The sequence below is a fragment of the Lissotriton vulgaris genome, chromosome 6 (genome assembly GCF_964263255.1).
Source record: "Lissotriton vulgaris chromosome 6, aLisVul1.2, whole genome shotgun sequence".
Classification (NCBI taxonomy): Eukaryota; Metazoa; Chordata; class Amphibia; order Caudata; family Salamandridae; genus Lissotriton; species Lissotriton vulgaris.
The window spans coordinates 1,095,845,278-1,095,869,655 of NC_141694.1; the positions used below are offsets into that span (position 1 = coordinate 1,095,845,278).

The 24,378-nt window shown below is 47.2% G+C and overlaps 1 protein-coding gene across 1 annotated transcript in view; it reads left to right on the forward strand.

Moving 5' to 3' along the window:
• The window catches only part of IGF2R (insulin like growth factor 2 receptor), a 1,757,136-nt gene that overhangs the window by 1,556,469 nt on the left and 176,289 nt on the right, over nucleotides 1-24,378 (forward strand). The window contains exon 41 of the mRNA XM_086927157.1: nucleotides 7,784-7,920. Coding sequence (XP_086783283.1) covers nucleotides 7,784-7,920 — 137 coding nt within the window. The remainder of the gene's footprint in view (nucleotides 1-7,783; nucleotides 7,921-24,378) is intronic.

Here is a 24,378-nt window from a genome sequence, read left to right on the forward strand (position 1 = left end):
TTTTGTCGATTGTACCACTAAGGCTTTTGAGGGCTGGTTGCTGGGCAGTAAGGTTACTGATTATCAAGGATTGTATAATTTGATGATGAGAGAACAAATTTTAAACAATTGTCAGAACCAGTTGTTGCATCAGCATCTTGTCGACTCGGATCTGACCTCTCCCCAAGAATTGGGAAAGAAGGCAGACAGATGGGTTCGTACAAGAGTTAAACAGAACCAGGGCCAGAATCGAGGTGGTCAGAAGAAAGCAGACCAGAAGGGTAAAGATTCTAAAGGGGAACAAAATGACCAGAAGTCTTCGACAGGTCCCCAACAACCCAAAGAGGGTGGGGGTCAGGCTCCCCAAAAGAAGAAAGAAGGCCAATCCAAAAGATGGTGCCAGTACTGTAAAAGTAAATCTCACTGGTTTAGTGAGTGCACCAAGAAAGGAGGAGGGCAGACTCCTGCCACTGCAGCCCCTAAGGCACCTGTGCCCCCTAGTACAGTCAGCAGTGGTAGTGCGCCTCCCAAGGGTTTAGTAGGGTTAACCCTGGGTTCTGAGGGGCGTGACAACTTAGTTGGCACACTCACTCAGGCTGTCCTTGTCAGTACAGGGGACACGGACGTATCCCCTGACGTAAGCCCCAATACTTTGGGCAAATACCGACAGACGCCTTTCATAAATGGAAAGATGGCTCAGGCCTATAGGGACACTTGTGCCAGCGTCACCATGGTGACGCCTAACTTTGTGGACCCTGGACAGATCATGCCAGGTACAGAATTCCTGGTGACCAATGCAAGCAATGTCACTACCAATCACAGTATGGCAATTGTAGCTTTCTCCTGGGGAGGGGTAACTGGCCACAAGAAGGTTGTAGTTAGTCCAGACCTCCCAGTGGATTGTTTGTTGGGCAATGATTTGGAGTCGTCACAATGGTCAGAAGTGGAGCACCGGACTCACATGGAAATGTTAGGTTTGCCAGCACATGTGTTCGCTGTGACTAGGTCACAGGTCAGGAAATGCCCCACTGAACAGGTGCTGGATCCTGGGACAACGGACCAGACACCTCCCAAGAAAAAGAGCAGTAGGGTTAAGGCTGCGCCTTCCCCCTTGCCCCAGGTCGAGGATCAAGTCTCAGAGGAGGCTGACCTACAGGAATTGAGGGAAACTGAGCCAAGGGAATTCGAACTTGATCAAGTTGAATTCTTGGGTTCAGGGGGACCCTCAAGGGAAGACCTGGGGAAGGACCAGTTAGACTGCCCTTCTCTTGAACCCCTCAGACAGCAGGCTGCTGCTGAGGCTGCTGGGAACGCCACAGGTACCCACAAGGTATACTGGGAAGATGGACTCCTGTACACTGAGTCAAGAGACCCCAAGCCTGGCATGACCAGGAGGCTGGTTGTACCCTTGTCTCAGCGTGGTTTCCTACTTACCTTGGCCCACGAGATTCCCTTAGCAGGTCACTTAGGCCAGACGAAAACGTGGGACAGGCTTGTCTCACACTTTCACTGGCCTCACATGAACGAGGATACCAAGGAGTTTTGCCGCTCCTGTGTCACTTGCCAAGCCAGTGGTAAGTCAGGTGGCACGACAAAGGCCCCCCTTATACCAATGCCTGTGGTGGGGGTGCCCTTTGAACGGGTGGGGATCGACATCGTCGGTCCCATGGAACCACCTACAGCCTCAGGGCACAAGTTTATACTGGTGGTAGTGGATCATGCCACCAGGTATCCTGAAGCTATTCCCCTTAGGACCACTACAGCACCTGTTGTGGCAAGAGCCCTAGTTGGAGTGTTCTCCAGAGTGGGCTTCCCTAAGGAGGTCGTCTCCGACAGAGGTGCAAACTTCATGTCGAGCTACTTAACTGCTATGTGGAAGGAATGTGGTGTTAACTACAAGTTCACTACACCCTATCATCCACAATGCAATGGGCTTGTTGAGAGATTCAACAGGACCCTAAAAGGGATGATTCATGGACTACCGGAAAAGCTTCGGCGTAGATGGGACGTCCTGATCCCCTGCCTCTTGTTCGCCTACAGAGAAGTCCCACAGAAGGGGGTTGGCTACAGCCCTTTTGAACTTCTGTACGGGCATCCTGTAAGGGGACCCCTGTGTTTGGTGAAGGAAGGATGGGAGAGACCTCTCAAAAAGCCTGCAGCCAACATAGTGGACTATGTGCTTGGCCTCCGCTCGCGGATGGCTGAGTACATGGAAAAGGCATCTGAAAACCTTAAGGCCAGCCAAGAACTCCAAAAAGCTTGGCATGACCAAAAGGCTGTCCTGACTGTTTACCAGCCCGGACAGAAGGTGTGGGTGTTGGAGCCAGTGGCCCCAGCAGCACTCAAGGACAAATGGTCCGGGCCCTACACCATCCTGGAGAAAAAGGGAGAGGTCACCTACCTGGTCGACCTGGGAACTCCCCGGAGCCCCCACAGGGTGCTTCATGTCAACAGGCTAAAAGCATATGTCGACAGGAAGGACATGAGTTTGCTCATGGCCCTAGATGAGGGACAGGAAGAGGAGAGTGACCCTCTCCCCGACCTGCTCACTCAGAATCCTGACGATGGCTCGGTAGATGGTGTTGTCTTTTGTGGCAGCCTCTCCGAACATCAACAGAGCGACTGTAAACAGGTTCTTCAGTCGTTCAGGCATATGTTTTCTCTAACACCCAGTCAGACCGATTGGTGCACCCATGAGGTTGACACTGGTGACAGCTTGCCAGTCAAGAGTAAAATCTACAGGCAGCCTGATCACGTTAGAGACTGCATCAAAAGTGAAGTGCAGAAAATGTTGGAGTTGGGAGTCATTGAACCCTCGGATAGCCCTTGGGCTAGTCCCGTAGTTCTAGTGCCGAAACCTCACACCCAGGGTGGTAAGAGAGAGATGAGGTTTTGCGTAGACTACAGGGGTCTCAATGCAGTCACTAAGACTGACGCCCACCCAATACCAAGGGCAGACGAGCTTATCGATAGATTGGCTTCGGCCAACTACCTAAGTACGTTTGACCTGACAGCTGGGTATTGGCAAATCAGGTTAGCTGAGGACGCCAAACCTAAGACCGCATTTTCAACCCCTGGTGGGCATTACCAGTTCGTGGTGATGCCCTTTGGTCTGAAAAATGCACCTGCCACCTTCCAACGGTTGGTGAATCAAGTCCTTACTGGGCTGGATGACTTCTGTGCGGCGTATCTTGACGATATTGCTGTCTTTAGCTCCACCTGGGAGGATCACCTGGTCCACCTGCGGAAGACGTTAGAGGCACTGCAAGCAGCAGGTCTCACTATCAAGGCCACCAAGTGCCAGATAGGGCAGACACAGGTTGTATACCTGGGCCACCTTGTCGGTGGAGGTCAGGTTCAGCCACTGGAGAGCAAGATACAGTCAATCAGGGACTGGGCTCCTCCAACCACCCAGACTCAGGTTCGAGCTTTCTTGGGCCTGACTGGTTACTATAGGAAGTTTGTCAGGAACTATGGTTCAATTGTGACTCCATTAAACGAACTGACAAGTAAGAAAATGCCAAAAAAGGTTCAGTGGACAGCGAGCTGTCAAAAAGCATTCGATGACCTAAAGCAGGCCATGTGCACGGCGCCTATCCTCAAGAGTCCGGACTACTCCAAACCATTCATTGTCCAAACAGATGCTTCTGAGTTGGGTGTGGGAGCTGTTCTTTCTCAACTGAATTTTGATGGTCAAGACCAGCCCATTGCTTTTATAAGCAGAAGGCTGACCCCTAGAGAGAAGAATTGGTCAGCTATTGAGAGGGAGGCCTTTGCTGTGGTTTGGGCCCTGAAGAAGCTGAGGCCCTACTTGTTTGGTACTCACTTCAAGATTCAGACCGACCATAAGCCCCTCTTGTGGCTAAATCAGATGAAGGGTGAAAACCCCAAACTGCTTAGGTGGTCCATTTCCCTACAGGGGATGGACTTTACAGTGGAACATAGACCTGGTACTGATCATGGCAATGCCGATGGGCTCTCCAGATATTTCCACTTAGAACAAGAAGACTCACCTGGTCAAGGTTAGCTTATTGTTCCGACGTTTGGGGGGGGGTCATGTAGGAGAGTAGGGTCTGCAATCCTATGATCACCCAGATTTTTTGCTTTTGTTTCACTGGTTTACGACTTTCTCTGGCTGTGGGCCTGCTAATCAGACCCACAGCCTGGCTGTTCTCTCTCTAAATTACGATATGTACCCTAGGTGCATTTACCAATTGGTACTGGGCCACCTTGTCAGACCCCGTAACGCAGGGCATAGGTGTACCCAGGGCCGCCAGGGGCTGAAGCATGTATTATGCCACCCCTGGCTGGCCTCCCAAATTTGACACAACTGGCTGCACGACAGCTGGGGCGAAGCCGTGTAACCACCCTTCGCTTTAGGTATAGTAGCTCTATATCTAACCATACCATGGACACCCGAGTTCCTATCAGTCACTCCTATGGCAGGCCTTAACAATCCTGAAGGCAGAGTGCGTGGGCTCGTGTGAGCTAGGTTCAGGCCCGAGCCGAGCCCGGTTGCAGCTTGCGGAATCAAGACCCAATAGCTGTTCCATGATAACGCGTACCATAACGGTAACTCCGGTGTCGCGTTATCAAGGCATGTCGAGTAAGGTGTCATACGAATCGGGGTGCTGCCCTCTCACCAATTCTGGCGATGAGGTTAGCATCCCACCCTTCTAGAGGGACACGACATGTACGTAACCGTGAACCCCGGTTAAAGTTAACAGAAGCCTCAGCTCCACAAAATGGATGCTGCCACCACAGACACGAATCTGACCTCCTGCTGCTGGGAGTCCTTCCAGCGAGGAGCGCTTGGACAAAGGGTTTCCTGTCGAGGGCGGTGTTCGCACCGTCCCAGACAGGGTTTGTGTATTCTGGGTAGGTAGGGCTTTTGCGTGAAGGTGACTGCGGAGTGGCACCCCGGTGCTCACTACGCATCTGCCGGTTAAAACCAGTTCCAGGGGCGACAGCCCTGGCCTGGGGAAAGTCCGGCAGGGGAGAGGGGTGTAACTGCCCCCTTCCTGGTCCCACCCTTAGGGCAGGACCTAGTCATGTACCCACCCCTTTCTTTAGAATAAAGACCGGAGCGGGGACCCTTCCAAATTAGATCATCTTTGATTCAAGAACTACTTTCTACGAAAGGACATTCAAGACTCTTCTCAAGATTTCTCCCTTGTGACTAAGGAGTAGTCACCCTGCATCAGCAGGCACCAACTAAGAACTCTGCGGTTTGCTGTAAGTCCTTCCTCAAGGAATCCGACGGCCCAGCTCGACGAGAACCGGCTTCCCTGGCACCTCTGACCTCTACCCACATCATCAGCTCAGCTGTGATCCGTGGGTGCGACGAGACCTCGAGGGACCGGCCATCATCAGAACCTGCACGCTCTTAAAACCAGCACGACCATCGAGGTAACTCTCTGGTGAGTGCTCTGGGGTCCGAGAAGCCCCGACCCTGAGCCGCTCCAGCACCGAAGTGCGGTCTCCCAGCATCTCCGCGATCTGCGTGGGGCCCTTCTGCTCGCTGCTCAGCACGTTGTCTGGTCACTAGCCGCTGGCTTGTGTCCTTCTGTGACGACATCCGAGAATCAGTACTGCTGGTCTGGTTGCTCCAGACTGGCCCTTGCTTCCATCTTTTGCGAGAAGCACCCCGGACCCTCCTGGTCCACTCAAGACGCCCTCTTAGGCCCACCACGTGGCCCTGAGAACTGCCAAGGCTTGTTGCCCCATCCTGGGCCCAGCGACGCCGACAGCATCATCCTTCGTGGGACAGCTCGCACCTCCACCGTGGTCGCCGATAACGCCTCCTGGTCCGTGAGACTGCAGAGCCTAGCGTCGCCCACTCACCTGGTCGAGGTGACGGCCAACCGGTGCCTTCCTGGTACCCTCTGACTACTGGCTAGTAGTACGAACTTGGTCCCCTCTGCTTTCAGGTTTCTTCAATCTCCGATCCAGGCTTGGATCTCTACGAACTATTCAGCACTGGTCGCCGGCCAGCAACTCCTTTTCTTCCGGCTCCTGGCTCGTCAGCGAAGACCCCGACGCCTGTAAGACTTGTGCAGCCGCAGCCCTCGTGGCTAGGTAACTCGGCATTTCGGTGCCTGCATAGCCTCCTTACTCTAGGGTCCTGAGTCCCTCGCTTCCGACTTGCCTTATCGGGTCCGCCCGAGACCTTAATCTTTCCGTGTCCTCGGACACTTGTTTTAATTGTGCACTTGAAGTATTTGCTAAAGAGATTTGGTTTGTGCTTAGTACCCTGTCCTCATAAAGAGTACAGGGCTGTTGTGATTCTTAATAAATATACTGTTTATTTTCATAACACTTGTGTGGTGTCCTTTCACTGGGTGTTCAAGGGGTACATGTGTGGTAAACAGCTGGCTTAACACGCCCTCTCAAGTCTTTAGCCTTAGACTGCTCGTATCCACGCTACTAGGATAGCTGGTCTATAGGTTGACTTACAACCAAACACCATAAGGGTCGTTGGAACGATACATAGCGGTCGCTAGAATAGCGAACGTTGCATATCGGGCCAACTTCTCACAGTGTTCTGCTGTTCTTGTGTGGAATCTGGAACACTGTGCCGTGCTCCAGATTCCACACACAGACTGTTCGCCCAGGCTTGATAGAGAAGCCTCTTGGCTTACATCTTCTATGAAATAAACTTAACTGAACTTCTATGACAAGTCCTGTCATTTCTTCAGGAGAACTCTTCACTGGCGATGACTGGGATCAAAGCATCAAGCCTGGAGCCCTACAGAGCAGCACATCCTGAGTTGGTTGTCCAATGAACTTGTCTGTTCAACACCGTGAGCTGTATGGTGCGACTGTGGCTGTCGGCTGGGGATGTGTGGTGTTCTGCTGTTCTCATATGGAATTTGGAACAAGGTGCAGAGCTCCGGATTCCCCACAGAGACTGTTCGCCCAGGCTTGATAGAGAAGCCTCTTGGCTTACATCTTCTATGAAATAAACTTACCTGAACTTCAGAGACGAGTCCTGTCAATTCTTCAGGAGACACTTCACTCATCTCATCTGGTGCTCCCTAGTCAGGTCATGGTTCAGACCATAGCCAGATTGACCTACTGCACAAGCACGGCTGAGGTTTGAAGGGCATGGACGCATGCTTCCCTGACAGAAAAAGGCCTAATCAGCTGCCCGGTGTAACCCTTCGTTCTTCACAACTCCAGGGGACCCCAATAGTTTATTATAGATCCCAGGTACCCTTGCTTTTTCTAGTTTGAATGATGCCTTGCTAGGCCAGTTCAGGGAGCTTCAATGCTAGCTCGGCACTTGTCTTCCTTTCGTATCTGTCTGCCTTGCAAGAAACAGCTTTTATATATGTCTGCACACAAAAACTTTCCGTGTGGTTTCCTGCCCTCACCCGAAACATTAACTCTACTCTCAACTCTAGAAAAATACTTTAATTTAAATCTTCTGCCTTAAGGTGTCTGAACCAGCGTTTCTGAATGTCAGCCAGGAAAGTAATTTGAATCTGCTGGGCACTCCAGTACAAGACTATCCTAAGGGAAAGTGCCCTTTGCCCTCCATGTGTATGCAAAAACTCAGACTTTTGGGCATTCTTGAGCTCAATTGGGAAAAAATCTTACTAACACTACTGCTTCAAGGGTGTTCATTTGTTTCCTCATTCCGGGCTTCTTTGTTTTATCGCAACAATATTCTAAAATAATCAACTCAAGATCCCACAGATATTATAGGGGATCCATGTATAATATTTACCTAACATGCATGGTATGTGTACTGTCTGCAACAGTTAGAATGCTTAGAATTTATCATACTTTCTTTTAACAGCTACTACTTGAACCTTTGTCAAGGAATACACCAAGGACCAACCGGCTGCCCAGACAATGCTAGTATTTGCAAAAAGACTAAAAGTGGTGCCATTCAGGTTTTAGGTCAAGTCCATACACAGCAGATTAAAGTATCAGGTAATACTTTGCAACTTATGTCACTTTCCCTGATGTTGTGCAGTCAATTAACACGATTTATGGCTGGTGTGGTGGGTAGTAGAATGGAAATGTATTTAATTTTGCCAATGTCCTGCCTTAAGAGCTTTGTTTGAAATTTGTTTTTTTTCTTTGATTTAAAATATTCTACAATGCTAATGACATCCTGATGTTGCATGTAAAATGTGCTGGCTGATTGGAATGTACAATCCGCCATCAAGGTGTACTGTACATATGCGATGCTAGAAAATAATTACTTTGTGACATATACCATGGGAACTATTATGTGATTTGGACCAAAGGAGTTATTTGATGCAAAATGCTCATAATTATGATTGACGCTGATCTTTGATCAAAGTGAGTTGTGGAACAAACTCTGGAGCCAGGCATGTACTGAACACTTCATTTCTTTTACAGTTTGTTCCTTCTTCCCTCTCCTTCTTAACATCCTGTTATTACAAGATCACAAAGTGACATGAGGCTACCTGTCTGGGTCTTTGGCAAAGAACATCTTGTTCAGTACCTCACCTTTGAAGTAAATATTGATCATTATTGTGTTGTATTTAAATAGATGAATACGCGGTGTTTGAGGAGGACCAATATTTTCCCCTGCAACTGGACCTCCTTTTTCTCTGTCATTGGTACAGAATTTTCAGGTGGAGGTGAGGTTAGGGCTCAGTTGAATAGTGTAAGAAGTCCTGTGTTGCTTGTCTGCAGCTAAGCAGTGATTAAGTGCCGTGAAATTGCCCTATATCACCATGAGCACTAAACTAAAACACAGTTGCATATTAAAATTCAATAGCTTTTGAGTGGGCCGATGGGTACTGTTTTCTAGTCTCTTAGACTTTGTATCTTCTCTTTTTCATCTCTCTGACATAATAGTGTCTTCTATTAAGATCAACTGTGTGGTCTGCATGCATTTTTGGACACCACTTGGGTCCATTTTTCTCACCCAGACTTAGAGTACCTCCTGTGTTTTTTCGCTATACAAGTTGGGGGACTAGGTACCTATTCTGTCTATAAACTTTTTTCCCCTCGGACCCTCCAAATACTCTGTATATTGTTGGTATTAAAATTCAATGCCAAAAACTTCAGGACTTGGAAGCAGGAGTCGACTGCAGAGTTTTGGGTGTCCGTTGTAGCAGCATATTGCTTTTCTCACATGTGGTACCTTTTCTCTGGTCATGTTGGCTGGTGTGGCCCCTGTCCTGATCTCGGTCAGAATACAATTCCTCCTCCATACCACTCTTGTCATACTTTTCAGCCCAGCCTCTCCACTGGTAGTGGTCACTATCTGTATCTTATTCCACCCTTACTTATGTCATAACATCAGGCCTTGTCAATTCCACTTTCCTGTATTGATTACAGTTCAAGTCTCATTCTGCTTCATTCGTGTTGTGATGCTCAATCCTGTGGCCCACCCACACCCGCTACCCAGCCTGATATTGGTCTTCAGTTCTGCCCCTGCATCATCACTGTGCTCAATCTGTAGCTGACAGTCTCCCTCTTCATGCCCAGTCTCATCCTTGCTGTGGTGCTTGCTCTTCAGCCCCTTACCTGGCTGTTTCCTCTCATGCTCTCATCAGTTTTGCTGTCGATCCTGCCCGACCTGATTGCAGGCCATTTTCAGTCCATCTCCTACCCTGTCACAGTGCTTTGTTCCCCCAACACCTAGCTGCCAAATCCCTCTCTTGCAATAGTTGTTTGTTCTCTGCTAATTCTCCCTACCTCACTCTGAAATCTGTCCATGTCAAGAGCCCCACACTGAAGGACCATGACAACCTAACCTGCTTCCGAAGCATTCCCAGGGCTTTTCCCGTGGGTCACAAAGGGGGAAACTGTGTATACGGTATGTTTGACTGCTGGTACCTCCTATAGAGTAGTCCAACACAAAGCATGCCCAAGCCATCTATTAAACAGGTGGTGCACAGTAATCACCTTGGTGACATGGGCCTGGATTAAAAACTCTTGTGTGTTAGAAGCTGCTGTAGTTAAGTGAGCAAGGGTAAAACCAACCTGTGACCACAGAAATAAGTTGTGGTCATTTTTCTTTTTATTCATTTTTATTAGGATTTGTAATACAACATACACATAATCCGTGGGTGCTTTATCCTACAAGGTGACACAATATTTATTGATATTTAGCAGGTCAACTACCAGTGCGACAACTCTGGCCCATTACAACACATGACCATAACTAGTAGGCTTTAAACAACGGGAGAAGGACAGAGATTTATTGAAGAAAACCGGACTGAGAAGCCAGACCAAGACCTCATAATTAACATTTCACGTTATACTCTCTCCGACTTTGAAAAAAAGATACTAAATAAAGGCACATCTTTTGTAACCACGTATCACACAAATGCTCTGGAAATGGAGGTAGCACTATTCAAATTCATGAGAATCTTAAGGCTTAAATATTTCTTCTCAGTTCTGAATCCAGTAACAGACAGTATGGAAACAGACAAACGGTTCAGACCAAAGAGTAACTTCATGCCTCCAACATCCCATAAAACTCTCGACACATTCGAAACTCTAGTGAAAGCGGATATGAACAGGATCCAACTCAAAAGGAAAAGCAGAAACCTCACTAGAGCGGAATATAGTGCCCTCCAAAGACTGGCGAACAACAGGGACTTGACATTCCAAAGAGCTGACAAAGGTGGCGCGTTAGTTCTAATGGACACAACTTTTTATACACAAAAAGGTGATGAACATGTCCACGATATCGAAACATACACCAGACTTGAGCAAGACCCCACCACGAATATGTCACAGAATCTAGATAACATTCTAGACAAAGCGGAAGAATATAACTGGATTGACAATTCAACGAAAAGGTACCTTCAGCAACCTTTCCCACGCAGACCAAAAATATACTTTCTACCAAAAGTTCACAAGAGCCTACAAAACCCCCCCTTCAGGCCAATCGTATCAGGTTGTTCCTCAATCTTTGAAAATCTTGGCATCTTCATAGATGCACACATGCAACCGTTCATGCAAAAATGGACCACGTACATAGAGGACACGTCAGACTTCTTGAGAAGCTTAACAGAAATCACAAAAGTGGACAACGAAAATTGGATACTATGCTCCATTGATGTAACCTCGCTTTACACATCAATTCCCCATAAACAAGGGTTAGAAGCGATGGAATGGTCATTACTAAGATCAGAAATACCGGACGAATTGAAATGCTTCATACTGCAACTACTTGAATTTTGCCTTTTGAACAGCTACTTTGTATGGAAAGATAATTTCTATATTCAACAAACAGGCACGGCTATGGGATTCCCAGGAGCCTGCGTCTACGCGAATATCTTTATGGCGAAATTCGAACTGGACTTCATACTAGAAGATCCCACATGGCAAGCTGGACTAGTCTACTATAAGCGCTATATTGATGATATTTTCATCGTATGGAGACGCACATCCACAGAACTATTACGGAATATCAAGAGCCTAAATCTGGCCAACCCACGAATACAATTCACCCACAGTATCAGTGGCACGGCACTCCCTTTCTTGGATGTTCTTGTTGAACTTCAAAATGGATCGATTCAAACCAAACTATTCAAGAAAGAAACGGACAGGAATACGGCACTGCTTTATGAGAGCTTTCACCCAACCAACCTCATAAATAATCTCCCAATTTCTCAATTCATGAGAATTAAAAGAATATCATCTAATGAGAAGGAATGTGAGAAAAGTCTTGAACAGCAAAAACAGAGATATCTGGACAGGGGCTACCCTGATAAGCTGCTAGAAGGCCATTTGGAGAAAGTCAAAAGTATGCCCAGAAAGAATTTACTGCAAAAAAAGATCAAGACAGACAACCAAAGGACGGTATTCGTGTCTAAATACTCATCTGTGTCAAAAGACATACAAAGGATTATCTCCAAAAGATGGGAAATCATAATAGCTGAAAAAGATTTTGAAACACTTTTCCACGACAAACCACTGTTCGCATACAAAAGATCGCAGAACCTAAAAGAACTATTGAATAAGGTTACCAATGATGACATAACATCAAAAAGAATACACAAAGGAACCCAGAAATGTTACAATTGTAAAAATTGTAACAATGTTATCTCAGGAGACACTTTGCTACATCCATGCACGGGCGAAAAAATAAAACTGAGGCACACGACAAACTGCAACTCAGAGCATGTGGTTTACTCTATAAAATGTCCATGTGGACTGCTATATGTTGGTAAAACAGACAGAAAATTAAAGATCAGATTGACGGAACATAAAAGTCGCATCCGTAACAAGATTCTGACTGCCCCCCTGGCTAAACATTGGAACGAAGCTGGACACTCCATCGCCCAACTAAGATTCCAAATTATCGAAATGGTTCCCCAAAAGTTGGGTATTGACAATGCTAAAGCTCTAATTCAAAGAGAAACATTCTGGATCCGTAGACTTCAAACCCTCATCCCAAACGGACTGAATGATAAGTTAGATCTTATATGTTTTCTATAGGTATTCAAATCTGATAAAACCGCAAACCATTACAATCCCCTTTAGGATACCCACTCTTAAACCAAGTATTGGAACCCACAGCACACATCACACTACTTATCGAATAAGGTCCCCCATACAGCCACACAAATTCACTACTCCATCCCTAGTTTGTTATCAATACACACTAGAACACATCTGATTCTTCATATTTTCTCTACTCCACTCCACACAGCATCTCCTTGTTACAAAATCAAGTCCTAAAGGATGTGGAATGTATACTATTCGTAGAATGTAAATAGGCAGGAATGTTGTCATATACGTAGAACATTGTTCACAGCTAGATATATGATGTTAATATGTTAGAGGCGAGAAGATTTGATATTCCTGAATAACTAAAATCCCGCCATATGTTTCACAACCTAACCTTTCCTCTATCCCCCACTTGTTAATTTTTCCCTTGCCTTCTTTTATCATATCGCATAAATCGCGCACTCGTCGAGTTTCGAATTACTCTACTCATCTCACAATTGGTACTTCCAGCGCCTATACACCACTTCAAGATGGCGACCATCGCCATCCACACTCTTGCACAAATAATGGACTTGTAAGACAAGGACTTTTACAAGCAGTTCACCCCACAGCGCGTTTATGTATTCCCTCCAAAATCCTTAACATTACATTCAGTTTTAGAACCATTAATAGTCAGCAATTGACATCAACCTTTTTAATAAACGAAGGACTAATCGCCTTCATTGCAATACTCTGAGTCGGGAGTCGGGACCACTTGAGTCCGTCATCGATGGCTACGCGCAATACAATCTTCAGAATAAAGGAAGGACTAGTTGCCTTCACGCCACTACTCGATAAGACGCTGAGACGGGAAGACTGAGCACTTTTGCTCCGGTAAGACTTTTTCCTTTTACCGCCAACAAAGCATTTCTTCAGCTTTGTGATTTGAATGATATACACGCTGGCCAGCACCCCTAAATACACCGTTTTTACTTACTTGGCAGATCTTTTTCACCTACTCTTCGAGTTCTTGCTGAGTCCGATGTTCACCGAGTAGGACTCTCAGGTAAACCCCGCTACTTTTGGCACGTTGATTTACCGTGATCATTGCCATTTCGCAGCATTGATCGTTATTTCATTTATTCCTACACAGGCTCCTTGTTTCTAAGTCGGCATACACAAGGTGAGGACTTATATATATATGATAACCCAATATCTAATTCAGTATCGTGCAATATGAATGTCATATCCTCTCCGCCCCTTATTTTGCTCCTTCTCTGTCCCCACAGACTTTTTCAATACAAGCATACAGGTAACTTTATGCCTCATGAAAGTTTCTTTTTACATGACACTGGTTTAACAAACCTCACATGCTTAGACTCAAATCTCTTTGTCATATAGATCACACCAGTATCCTACCAGGAGAATTTTTCAATACACTTCACCTAGTTTGCGGTAAGATGAATACATTATATAGATTCTGTTCCATTCATGACAGTGCATCAATAGTAATAAGATTCCTTATTCCCTCTTTTTTCTTTCTTTTCTTTACACACAGACCCCTGACGAAGGGGCTCGCGCCCCGAAATGCATTGGGTGAACACTAAATATATTGATATCATGATGTATGATATATGCTTGAAAATAGCAAAGTATATGTTGGCAAATGAACATGCGCTTTAACGAATGTAACATGAAGATGAATGTTATGCTGATCTAAGATAATTTGTTGATGAAAATTAAATAAATGTACTAACGCCTAAAATCAAATTGAGTAGTGCGTACTGGTGTCCTGGTTCTCAACCAGGCCAAATTTACCCATTACAACACATGACCATAACTAGTAGGCTTTAAACTTTGTTATTACACAGTTCAATGGTTCAAAGTGTTCATAGTTACAAGGGGCGTTCGTCTGTGAAGGGGGGAGGTAAATTAGCATATGTGACAATGCTTTGTGCTCAACCAGTAGATCGCGCAATGAGGCTTTAGCTGGAGAAACATGAGCTGTGCAAATCTCTTCTTAGTTTTATATTTACTTTTTATAACGTCTATACCTAATAAGCATGTGTGTGAGGCCAACGGCACAGTAAGTGACATATGCCCCAAGTATTGGCCCACCACCTCCACCCCAGTCTGCAGCAATTTCAGGGCGCTCCCACACCAGGTGTGGTATGTAGCCTCTGGGTCACCACCCTTGTGAGAATCGGTTTTGGAGTACCAGGGTTAAGGCAATAAAGCATTGTCAGTGTCCTGTATGTGAGGTGCACATAGTTCAAATGGAGCAAGCAGAATCTAGCATTGCTTGACACCTCTTTTATCAATAGCAACGCTTATTTCCATTGTGCATCTACGAAGGCCTGGTTACGCTTTGTCTCCCATTTTGTGCATGGGTGTAGTGGGCGTTTGTGCGAACGTTCGCTGATGGCCGTGTAGACCAGTATTTCCAGAGTATATGGTCATTTTTGGGATGGGAATGTCCCCTGCATAGTATACTGGCATGTTCCTTTGCCCCGAATGACAGCCTGCATGCATATATGGTACCCATACGTTTTATCTGGCACTGGCATCACTTTGTGTGGGTGCACCTAGGCCTTTCCATGAGAATGTAATGTACTGTCCTGTGACAGAGAAGGGCACACCAAGTATGCACTCATTGTGGGCAAATGGCTACTATATTTTCCCTTAATATAGCATATAAGCGGTGATGTCAGCATATCATGTTTTTGAAGTCTCAATTGTGTGACCAGACCTTTTCACCTGTTTCACTGGGTGTGAAACCTACCAGTCTTACTCATGTAATGTTCTGCTCTAATGCGTATGCACAGAACCTTGAGCCGGCATCCCAGATGTACGTTGAGTATGTGCACATGTGTAGTGCTTGCAACACATGTGTAGGCTTTGTGAGTGAGCCTGAGTACTGAATAAAGCCTGAGGGATCAATTTGGATGCTCCTGACCTGGTATTGCACAAAGTGGAAAATGAGGACAGTAGAACTGCTGAGCTCTGGTTGGAGGGAAGAGTTGCAGATAGTGGAGTTTAGGCCATGAGGGCTTTTGTAAGCAAGGGTTTACTGATTAGTCTCCCTAATTTGGTTGATGTTAGAAGTGATGGGTGGGACTGCAGTTTCTATTGTGTGAGGTGAGGAAGTTTCTAGGTCAGCTCTGCCTTTTGGCTACTGATGATTACCACTTCAGTTTGACTGTTGGCAGCCAGGTGCATAGACCTCATACCCATATGGGAGGGCCCGGACTGATGTGTGCCACTGGAACTCCTTCCTGAAGGAGAGAGGTGGAGAGAGTGTGTGCGGAAACGGGGTGTTGGCCCGAGGATTTCCTTTATCTCCTGAGCTGCATTTTGCCAGACCCCTGCCTCCTTCTCTAATAAACTGCTGCTGTGGCCTGTGCCCTGAGGTGCCACCACAAATACTTCTACATCGCCTCTGACTGCGGCCTCACCCCTGCCATCTCATTGCGGCCCGTTGGCCCATGGAGGTGCTTTTAGAAGTGGACTGTGTGTGGTTACCCAATAGCGCTGCTTCCAGGGCCCCATGTAGGACAGAACACTCTGTGACCGAGGGGCCCGCTGAGCCACATGCACTCACCCTGGACTGGTTATTGAGTTGGAGGCCTCTGTTGGAGTGGTCTTTTTCAGTGCAGCACATCTCAGACTTTTTGGCCCCACTCGCCATCCCTGCATGCTTGCTTGTGACACCTGCCCCCCACCACTGCAGAACAGCCTCTCTCACTGGGTGTTAGGGCAGACTTCCCTTCAACTGCTTTTGCCAGCCACTCATTGCCTAAGTGACTTCTTTTTGGGATGCCTATTGGCCTGAGTATTGTAGTCTATTCCAAACACCTTTGAGTGGCTCTGAGTGACATTGGCATACATAGACTGGTGCGCAATACGACACAACAGGATGACCAGATGGAGGATATAAGTGCCCTTGAGGAATTCTCTTAAGAATCAGAGTATGGGCCCACTGGCCTCCGAGGCCTTGGCAACGTCAGACGTGCTGGACTTAATTCTGGCAGCAATTAGTGAAACCCCATTTGCACTAGAGACAAAAATACACTGTTACCCTGGACTTTAACATCCTACTTGAAGGGCACTGCCAACTTAAGGAGTGCGTCCTTGCCATGAAGCTTCCTTGAAATATCTGGCCACTGGAGGACGTGGAGCACAGAACTAAGAAAAACATCATGCGCCTGGTGGGCCTCCCAGAGGATGTGAAGGACACTGACCAGACTCAATACAATGCAACCTGACTTAATATCAACACAGCTCCACAGGACCTTCCCTAGGTGTTTATGGTACAGTGCCCATCACATCCCAGCAAAGGGGGAATCCCCCACTCGTTCCCCAAGGCAAATTATCGCAAACCTCCTTAACTATCAGAATTGCATCCTACACAAAAAAAGAAATTGACTGAAGTGCCCCCTTATGCTCAACTCTACCGGTGTGATACTTTTTCCAGGTTTTATTCTAGCAATGCCGAGTCAGAGAGCCTCTTTCCTGGGAGTGAAAAAGTAACTCGGGGAGCTCAGCCTTAAATGTTCTTTTACTCCCGGGCCGACCGAAGATTTTTCACAGCTCAAACTTCCCACTTTTCCGCAACTATTGGGGGAAACCTTAGTTTTCCCTCTTGTACTCTCTTTGCTTTTGCCACAAGTTAAACCACATGCTGGCCAGGGCTGAAATATTGCTTACTCCGTTGAGAGTTTAGCCACTGACCTCCACTTGTTAATGTTCGTTTAAGGATGTTACCATTTACAGCAGAGCCCTGCGCACAGTTCACACCCTAGACACCTGGATTATTTCATTGTAATCCCTCAGAGTGGGGTTTGTAGATGCACTTTCAAAGTTACGCATTCAGGCAATACCCTTTCCACATGACAGCCTGAGGTAAATGTATTTGCAGAGACAGCTCCAGACTTGATAGCCCACTGTTTTGCAAAGAATGCGCACAGGTACTCCATCCCCTTCAGTAAAATGGGAGGCTTTTAAGGTTGTGAGTATCAAAACATTGGTAGATGTCAGCAAAATGTTAGACCAAGATTTTAAAAAAGCAGTGTCCAATATTCGTCCATTAGAAATTAAGTCCACCTCTTATGCTGCCCAGGTGGGATCCAGGTAGATACCCTGCACCGAGAGCAAGAGCGGCATGCGGATCTCCTGGATTGAATATGGCAGCACGTACACTAAGATCCCAGTCAGAGGCTCATAGGCAGGGCATACTTCTGGCATTGCTCCAGCACCCACATAATTAGGGCATCCCAATTGTCTCTATCCAAAATCACCATAATGTCCTGACGCCCGTGTAAGGAAAAACGTACAAAGTATTCCTCCACTATTACGCCTCATTATATGAAAGCGACACAGGTCCTGATGGGAAACATCCCCGCTCCTTTGTGGCGAAGGCACCCCTGTTACTGTATCCCTGGACCAGCGAGAGGTGCAAGGAACCCCAATATCAGAGCAGGAAATCTGTCACCCTTCGCGAGGAGAAGACCCCGGTCTCTGACTGCCTGTCCGTTGAGTTTTACACATTTGAGAACAACTTGATAGTTCGCGTAAGACTACTGTATGAAAAGGCAAGTCCATAGGGCAGCATCCCTCATGGTGAGAGAGGCCATAGTGGTGTCGATTTTAAAGCCAGGTCAAAACTCTCTCTCAACCTGGCATCTTAACCTATTTCAGTTCAGCATTCTGAATATAAACTGCTAAATAAAATATTAGCTGATTGCCTTTTACCCTTCTTCCCAACTTCGGTCCACGAAGACCAATGCAGCTTCATTCCACAGTGCAATACCTCTCGTAACATTAGATGGCATTACCACATCCTGACGAGTGACCCACCTCTGGCCTGGCCCTGACTGGCTTTTGACATCACACAGGCGTTTACTCCACTGACTTGATTTATATGTTAAATGTTTTTGAAAGTTATGGCCTGGGGCCCCACTTTATACAATTGGTTAGGCTGCTATATGCCAATCTAGTGGTCAGAGTCCAAACAGGCCTTTGCATATCTGGTACGTAGTAGCACGAGGGACCAGATGGATTCCCACTGTTACCCCAGCTGTTCACACTCGGCCTGATACCACTTGCAATGAAGCTCCAAGCCCAGGGTACAGTTTAGGAAATACCACTGCATGGGAAATCACATGTGGCATATGTATGCACCTGCGTTATGCTGCTATGGTTACAGGATACTGACCTTGTTTTGACCACTCTAGACATGATCCTCGTAGAATTTGGGACACATTCAGGACTCTGCACTCTAAATGCTTGGTCTTCCCTTTCCAGGATCCCTCTCAGAGCAGATGATTAGTCTGGGGTAGATGTCTGCCCTTGGCCCCTAGAACTTTCTGATATGTGGGCATTCAAGTCTTCCACACAAATAATGCTCTCCTAGAGGGTACCCTTGATGCCATTAGGTTTCTAAGAACACAGGCAGCATTGTGTACCAAACTACTTAATATCCTTAATAGGATTTGTTACAGCAGCAAAGATGGTAATGCTACCGCAGCTTCGTTGTCATAATATCATTATATTAGGATGCCACATTTTCTTCGCTTTAAGATATTCTGTGAACAAGAAACCCTCCTGAACAACCTGCGAAAGGGAAATGGACATAGACAAGTAGCATTATCTAAGGCCTGGCTCTCTGCCTGTGAGGGTGGATGGGGTGCCACAGACGACTTTGCTTACTATCTAGCTGCGCAATTGCAGTCTGCCCATAAGCTTGACGGGTACCACTTAAACTAGACAGATTTTTCCTGTGCTCAAATCCAGGCGGGTGCACTCCACTGACTGCTCTTGCCTCCCACCCTTACCACCTCAACCACCGAATAACCCTTCCCTCCTTCTGGCCACGTCCCTGTGATGTTTTAAACTTTTTGCCTTCCGTGTGAAAGCCCAGCACTGGTCTTCCACCCCCAGAGATACCTCTCCTGGTCTTCCACCCCCCGAGATACCTCTCCTGGTCTTCCACCCCCGGAGATACCTCTCCTGGTCTTCCACCCCCGGAGATACCTCTCCTGGTCTTCCACCCCCGGCGATAGCTCTCCTGGTCTTCCACCCCCGGCAATAGCTCTCCTGGTCTTCCACCCCCGGCGATAGCTCTCCTGGTCTTCCACCCCCGGCGATAGCTCTCCTGGTCTTCCACCCCGGGCGATAGCTCTCCTGGTCTTCCACCCCCGGCGATAGCTCTCCTGGTCTTCCACCCCCGGCGATAGCTCTCCTGGTCTTCCACCCCCGTGCGATACCTATTTTGATCTTTCACCCCCGGCGATACCTATCTTGATCTTTCAGCCCGACGGTACATCTCTTGGTCTTCCAACCCAACAATGCCATTCCTGGTCTTCCACCCCCGGCAATACATCTCCTGGTCTCCCACCCCCGACGATACCTCTCCTGGTCTTCCACCCTCTGCGATACCTCTCTTGGTCTTCCAGCCCAACGATACGTCTCCTGGTCTTACACCCCGACGGGTGTGCTCTCAACCAGTGATCTGGAGCCATGGAAGGAGATGGGGGTTGGAGACTGCGCATGATTAATTTTCAGAGCATTCTCTAAACAGCTTCCATGATCTTGTGACTCTGCACCTGAGCAAGTGGTGCCTTTCTCCTATATGGCAGCATACGTAGAGCTCTTAAGAAATATTGGAACGGCGTCCAACACGCCGAGCCAGAAACAAACACCCTTCTCCAAACGCTTTACACTACAGGTCACATTAGGAGGCTAATCTCTGGTTGCATAAAGCTGTTTGCCAGCATACCGGTGTGAGCCTCCTCCCTCATATAGAGAAATGGGGGACCGATCTCAGCCATCACCTCTGTAAAAAAAAAAAAAGTGAGAGAACATTCTAGAATACCCCCCAGACTCCCCTGTAACACTAGATTACAGTGCATGCAATCTGCGTCTTACATAGGGATTACCTCATGAAGGATAGGTTTCACCTAATTTTTACTGCAGTTACCGAAGATTGAACCAGATGCCAAGCAGCTCCAGTAAACCTTTTACACATGTTCTGGGCTTGCCCCTCCGGAGTTTCTTCTGGACAGAGTTTCTAAGAGACATTACACAAATCACTGGATGTACGGACACTCTCTTTTGGGCTTTTTCTGAGGTTGGAACCGATAATGATTACCGTTTATAGATCTGCCCCTAGCTCTAGCCAAATGCTCATTTGCAACGGAGTGGAAGTCTCCTATTCTCCGGCTACCTAGAGGGGGAAACTTAGACAGTGTGAAGTATTTCGGGGTTCCCAAGGCCTACACGCTCCAGAGATAACCCACTTACACTCAAGAACTGTTGGCACGGAAACTGTAAAAGGCAAAGAACAAGTTTATTAAGACCCCATGGGGTGGTGGTACACTCAAACAGCACCCTTCGGTAATGCAAGAGGTATCACACCGAACACCGGTGTGACCCCGTTTATATACAATTTTGGGGCAATAAAAGATAGGCGGCATAAGTTAAGACACATTTAAGGACATATATGGTCATGTTTTGGAATACTGCCAGCTCATTGGAGGGGGCACAACTCCGCTGGTCAGTTTAGTGCACATTCCTGAAGGCTTACGGGTCAGTGGGAACTGCGCATGTGCGGCTTGACCAATACTAAAAATAGCCTGTTGCTGGGCAGATGGGGTGGTCAGTGGAACGGACAACGGACTAAAAGGCACGCCGGCCACGAGGCCGCTCATGGTCCAAGATGGCCACCGCAACATTCAAAATGGCGTTTTCATATATAGCCAAGTTAAGGAGGACAACGTATAGGTTCAGCTAATCGCTAATGCGGCCGGGCCAATTACGACAGACGACCCTTTTAGCGTTTAGCTGAATCTACCTCATAATGAACATAATCAGGATGTTCGTCCTCGATGTCTATTAACATTATTTGTGTTACCTCCTTGTGAAGCATCATTTTGTCATGAGCAAGAGCTCGTCTTGATGGTATGCAGGCTGATAAACACATTGAGCATAAAGCTGGACCACACTGAATACATAAGCATATGAAGAACAGGGCCCCCACAAGTATACAGAGAATCGTCAACAGTTTCCAGCCCCAAGTTGCAAGCATGGACCAGAACCATCCCGAAAGTGTCCAAGTTCCATTGTCTGGGTGTATCTCAGCGGCAATCTTATGAAGCTTGGAGATGGCATCATACACAGATGGAGAATTGTCCGGAATATACACGCAACAGCTGCTTCCGATAATTCTACATGCCCCCCCACGATCAGCTAAAACAACGTCCAATACCATTCGATTTTAGAGTGTGACAATCCTGGAAATCTGTAGTTCCTCGGTAATATTCCCCAGGGCAATAGCAGTGTCATTCGCAACAGCCTCGACAACACGCGTCAGTCGTCTGATTTTCCGGCTGTTCAGTGCAGCCCCCACAAAGGAGAATAGTCCCAGATTAAAGTCCACATACTGTTGCAATGCAGTGTCTGTTTGGTCAATGTCTTCCAGGGCAACAGTTCGTTTAACCCTATTTAAAACGAAGTCATGGTACAGGGTATAATCATTGTGATACATCGGAGGGGCAATGAATACAGGAGGTAACACAAACGATACATAGCACGTGCCCAACCACCCCAATGGAAGCTGATGGTAGCCCTTCGTTCCACAGATAAAATATGTATTTCGTGATGCAACAAACGAAATGCCATTCGGGCTATCAAATGTGGGAGTAGTATTACATTCGCTTTTCCCCACTGCAATCGAGCCCTTATTCCTGATACATAAATCGGCTTTTGTAGCAATGACATTTATAACATGGGCACTAGATACATTAACGTTCCGCTGATTGCTGTATACACGTGGGGCAGACACATTATCAGGCCTATACTCCTCCCATTCAAAACGAGTGCCCTCAGCCCGGGGAAACCCATCCTTGTCATGGGAACATGCTTTATTCAAGCGGAAAAGCACCCCCCCTTTTGTTGGCCATCTCAAAGTAAAGAGGAGGGTGTACCATGCGTTGCATGACCCATTATGCGAAAACGGGAGTGGAATAAGTGGGGTGCCCCCTCTCTTCTGATGCCCAGGCAACATCCCACACACCCAGCAATTTGAGGTATTGGTCATGTGATGTGTGTGGTGAAGAATCTGAATGAAGCTGTTATTTAAGTACGTTTGGCGGTGGCGCTCTTCATGAAAAGGCAGTGTAAAATGAAAATGTTCAGACGGTGCCGGGGTAGTCGGCAGCAAATGTTCACTCACAGGCACCACAAGTTCGACTACCCAGGCTATAACAGCTATCACCACAATAGTCAAAACAAAGAGAAAGGCACCCAATATTTTCTTATCACGGGATGCCGTTGATGCCATAGTTCAAGAATGTTCATGCAAAGTCTCAAATGGCACAAATTGTTCACAAATTGTTCACAAAGTCTCAGATACACGTACGTGTATACCTAAAAAAGGAAAAAATGCGGTGCTGAACTCCGAGGTAGCCGTTGTTTTCTTCTCCGGGCCAAGACGGGTGTCGCTACTCTGGCAGAACTGATCCCCCCCCTTGGAATTCCTGGTTTCCGTTTCACAAACCTGGAGCGGTAACCAACCAGTCATTAAAAGGGCACAAAAAAAAAGTCTTCTTATCGTGGACGCAGGTTGTAGCGCTCTCTTCCGGCAGCAGATTGGTCCGGGAAGGCTCCCTCAACTTCGGCCGACGTCACAGCTGGGCTCTTTTCTTTCTCCAAGATCTCCTTATAATCAGTCAACACAGCAGGAGTCACCAGATCAGGGGAAACACGACGACAGTGTGTCGAATGCACCCACCGCTTCCTGTTTGTCACTCGTACTGCGGTGCGGGTCGCAAGGAGGACCTGCTCAGGGCCCTTCCACCTGGGCTCCAAACTGCTTGCTCTCTCAAACGAACGTATCATGACATGGTCCCCAGGACGAAGATCATGGCCCTCTCCAGTAGAGTTGTCAGGGAGCGCTTCTCGAACCTGTTGATGAATAGAGAGCAAATCATTTGTTAATCGTGCCAAATAATCATTCATCATAACACAAGGCACATCATGTATTAATCGCGGCTTGGGCACCCCCCAGATATTCATAGGGCGGCCAAACACCACCTCATAAGGCGTAAGGCCGGTTCGTGAGTGGGGTACTGATCTAAGAGAGAGCAGTGCTAGCGGCAATGCGTCTGGCCACTTCAACGATGTAGATGCCACAATTTTGGCCAGCTTAAGCTTCAACGTAGCATTGTACCGCTCGACCAAACCTGCTGACTGAGGGTGGAATACAGCGTGGAACTTCTGCTGAATCCCTAACCCCTTCAGTACATATTCCACGTTCTTTCCAACAAAATGAGGCCCATTATCGCTCCACAAAAACTTACAAACTCCAAAGCGAGGAAAGAATTCCTTAAGCAACACCTTAGCTGTTGTCAAAGCCGTGTTGTCTTTCGTGGGGTAGGCCTCAACCCATTTGCTAAAAGCACATACCACCACTAGGACGTACTTCAGGTTATTGCAACGCTCGAGTTGGATGTAATTCATTTGAAGCACCTCAAATGGTGCAGAAGGTGGAACGAACCCTCCTTTCGGAGTATGGGTCCCCTTTCCAGGATTGTGTTGCAAACATACCAGGCAGGTCTGCACTACTCTCTTTGCAGTATTAGCAATCTCGGGGTGTTCCCAAACTCGTGTTAAAAGCCGAGTGATTGCAAGAGCTCCGACATGGGCCAGTCCATGTGTCATCTGGACCATCGCCTGTAAGTAAGCCGCAGGCAATTTCCACTTCTCCATGTCTTTGCTTCTCCAACAACCCTCGTCATCTATTACCCCATCTGCTGCCCAAGCCGCGAGTTCAGATTCAGTGGCTGACTTTTGAATATCCCGTATTTCTGCTCTAGCATCACTCCATCGCTCAGCCTGTGATTGTACCACGTACATGGGGGAGCTAGTTCGGGACATGGCCGTCTGTCTTGCTATACTGTCTGCAAA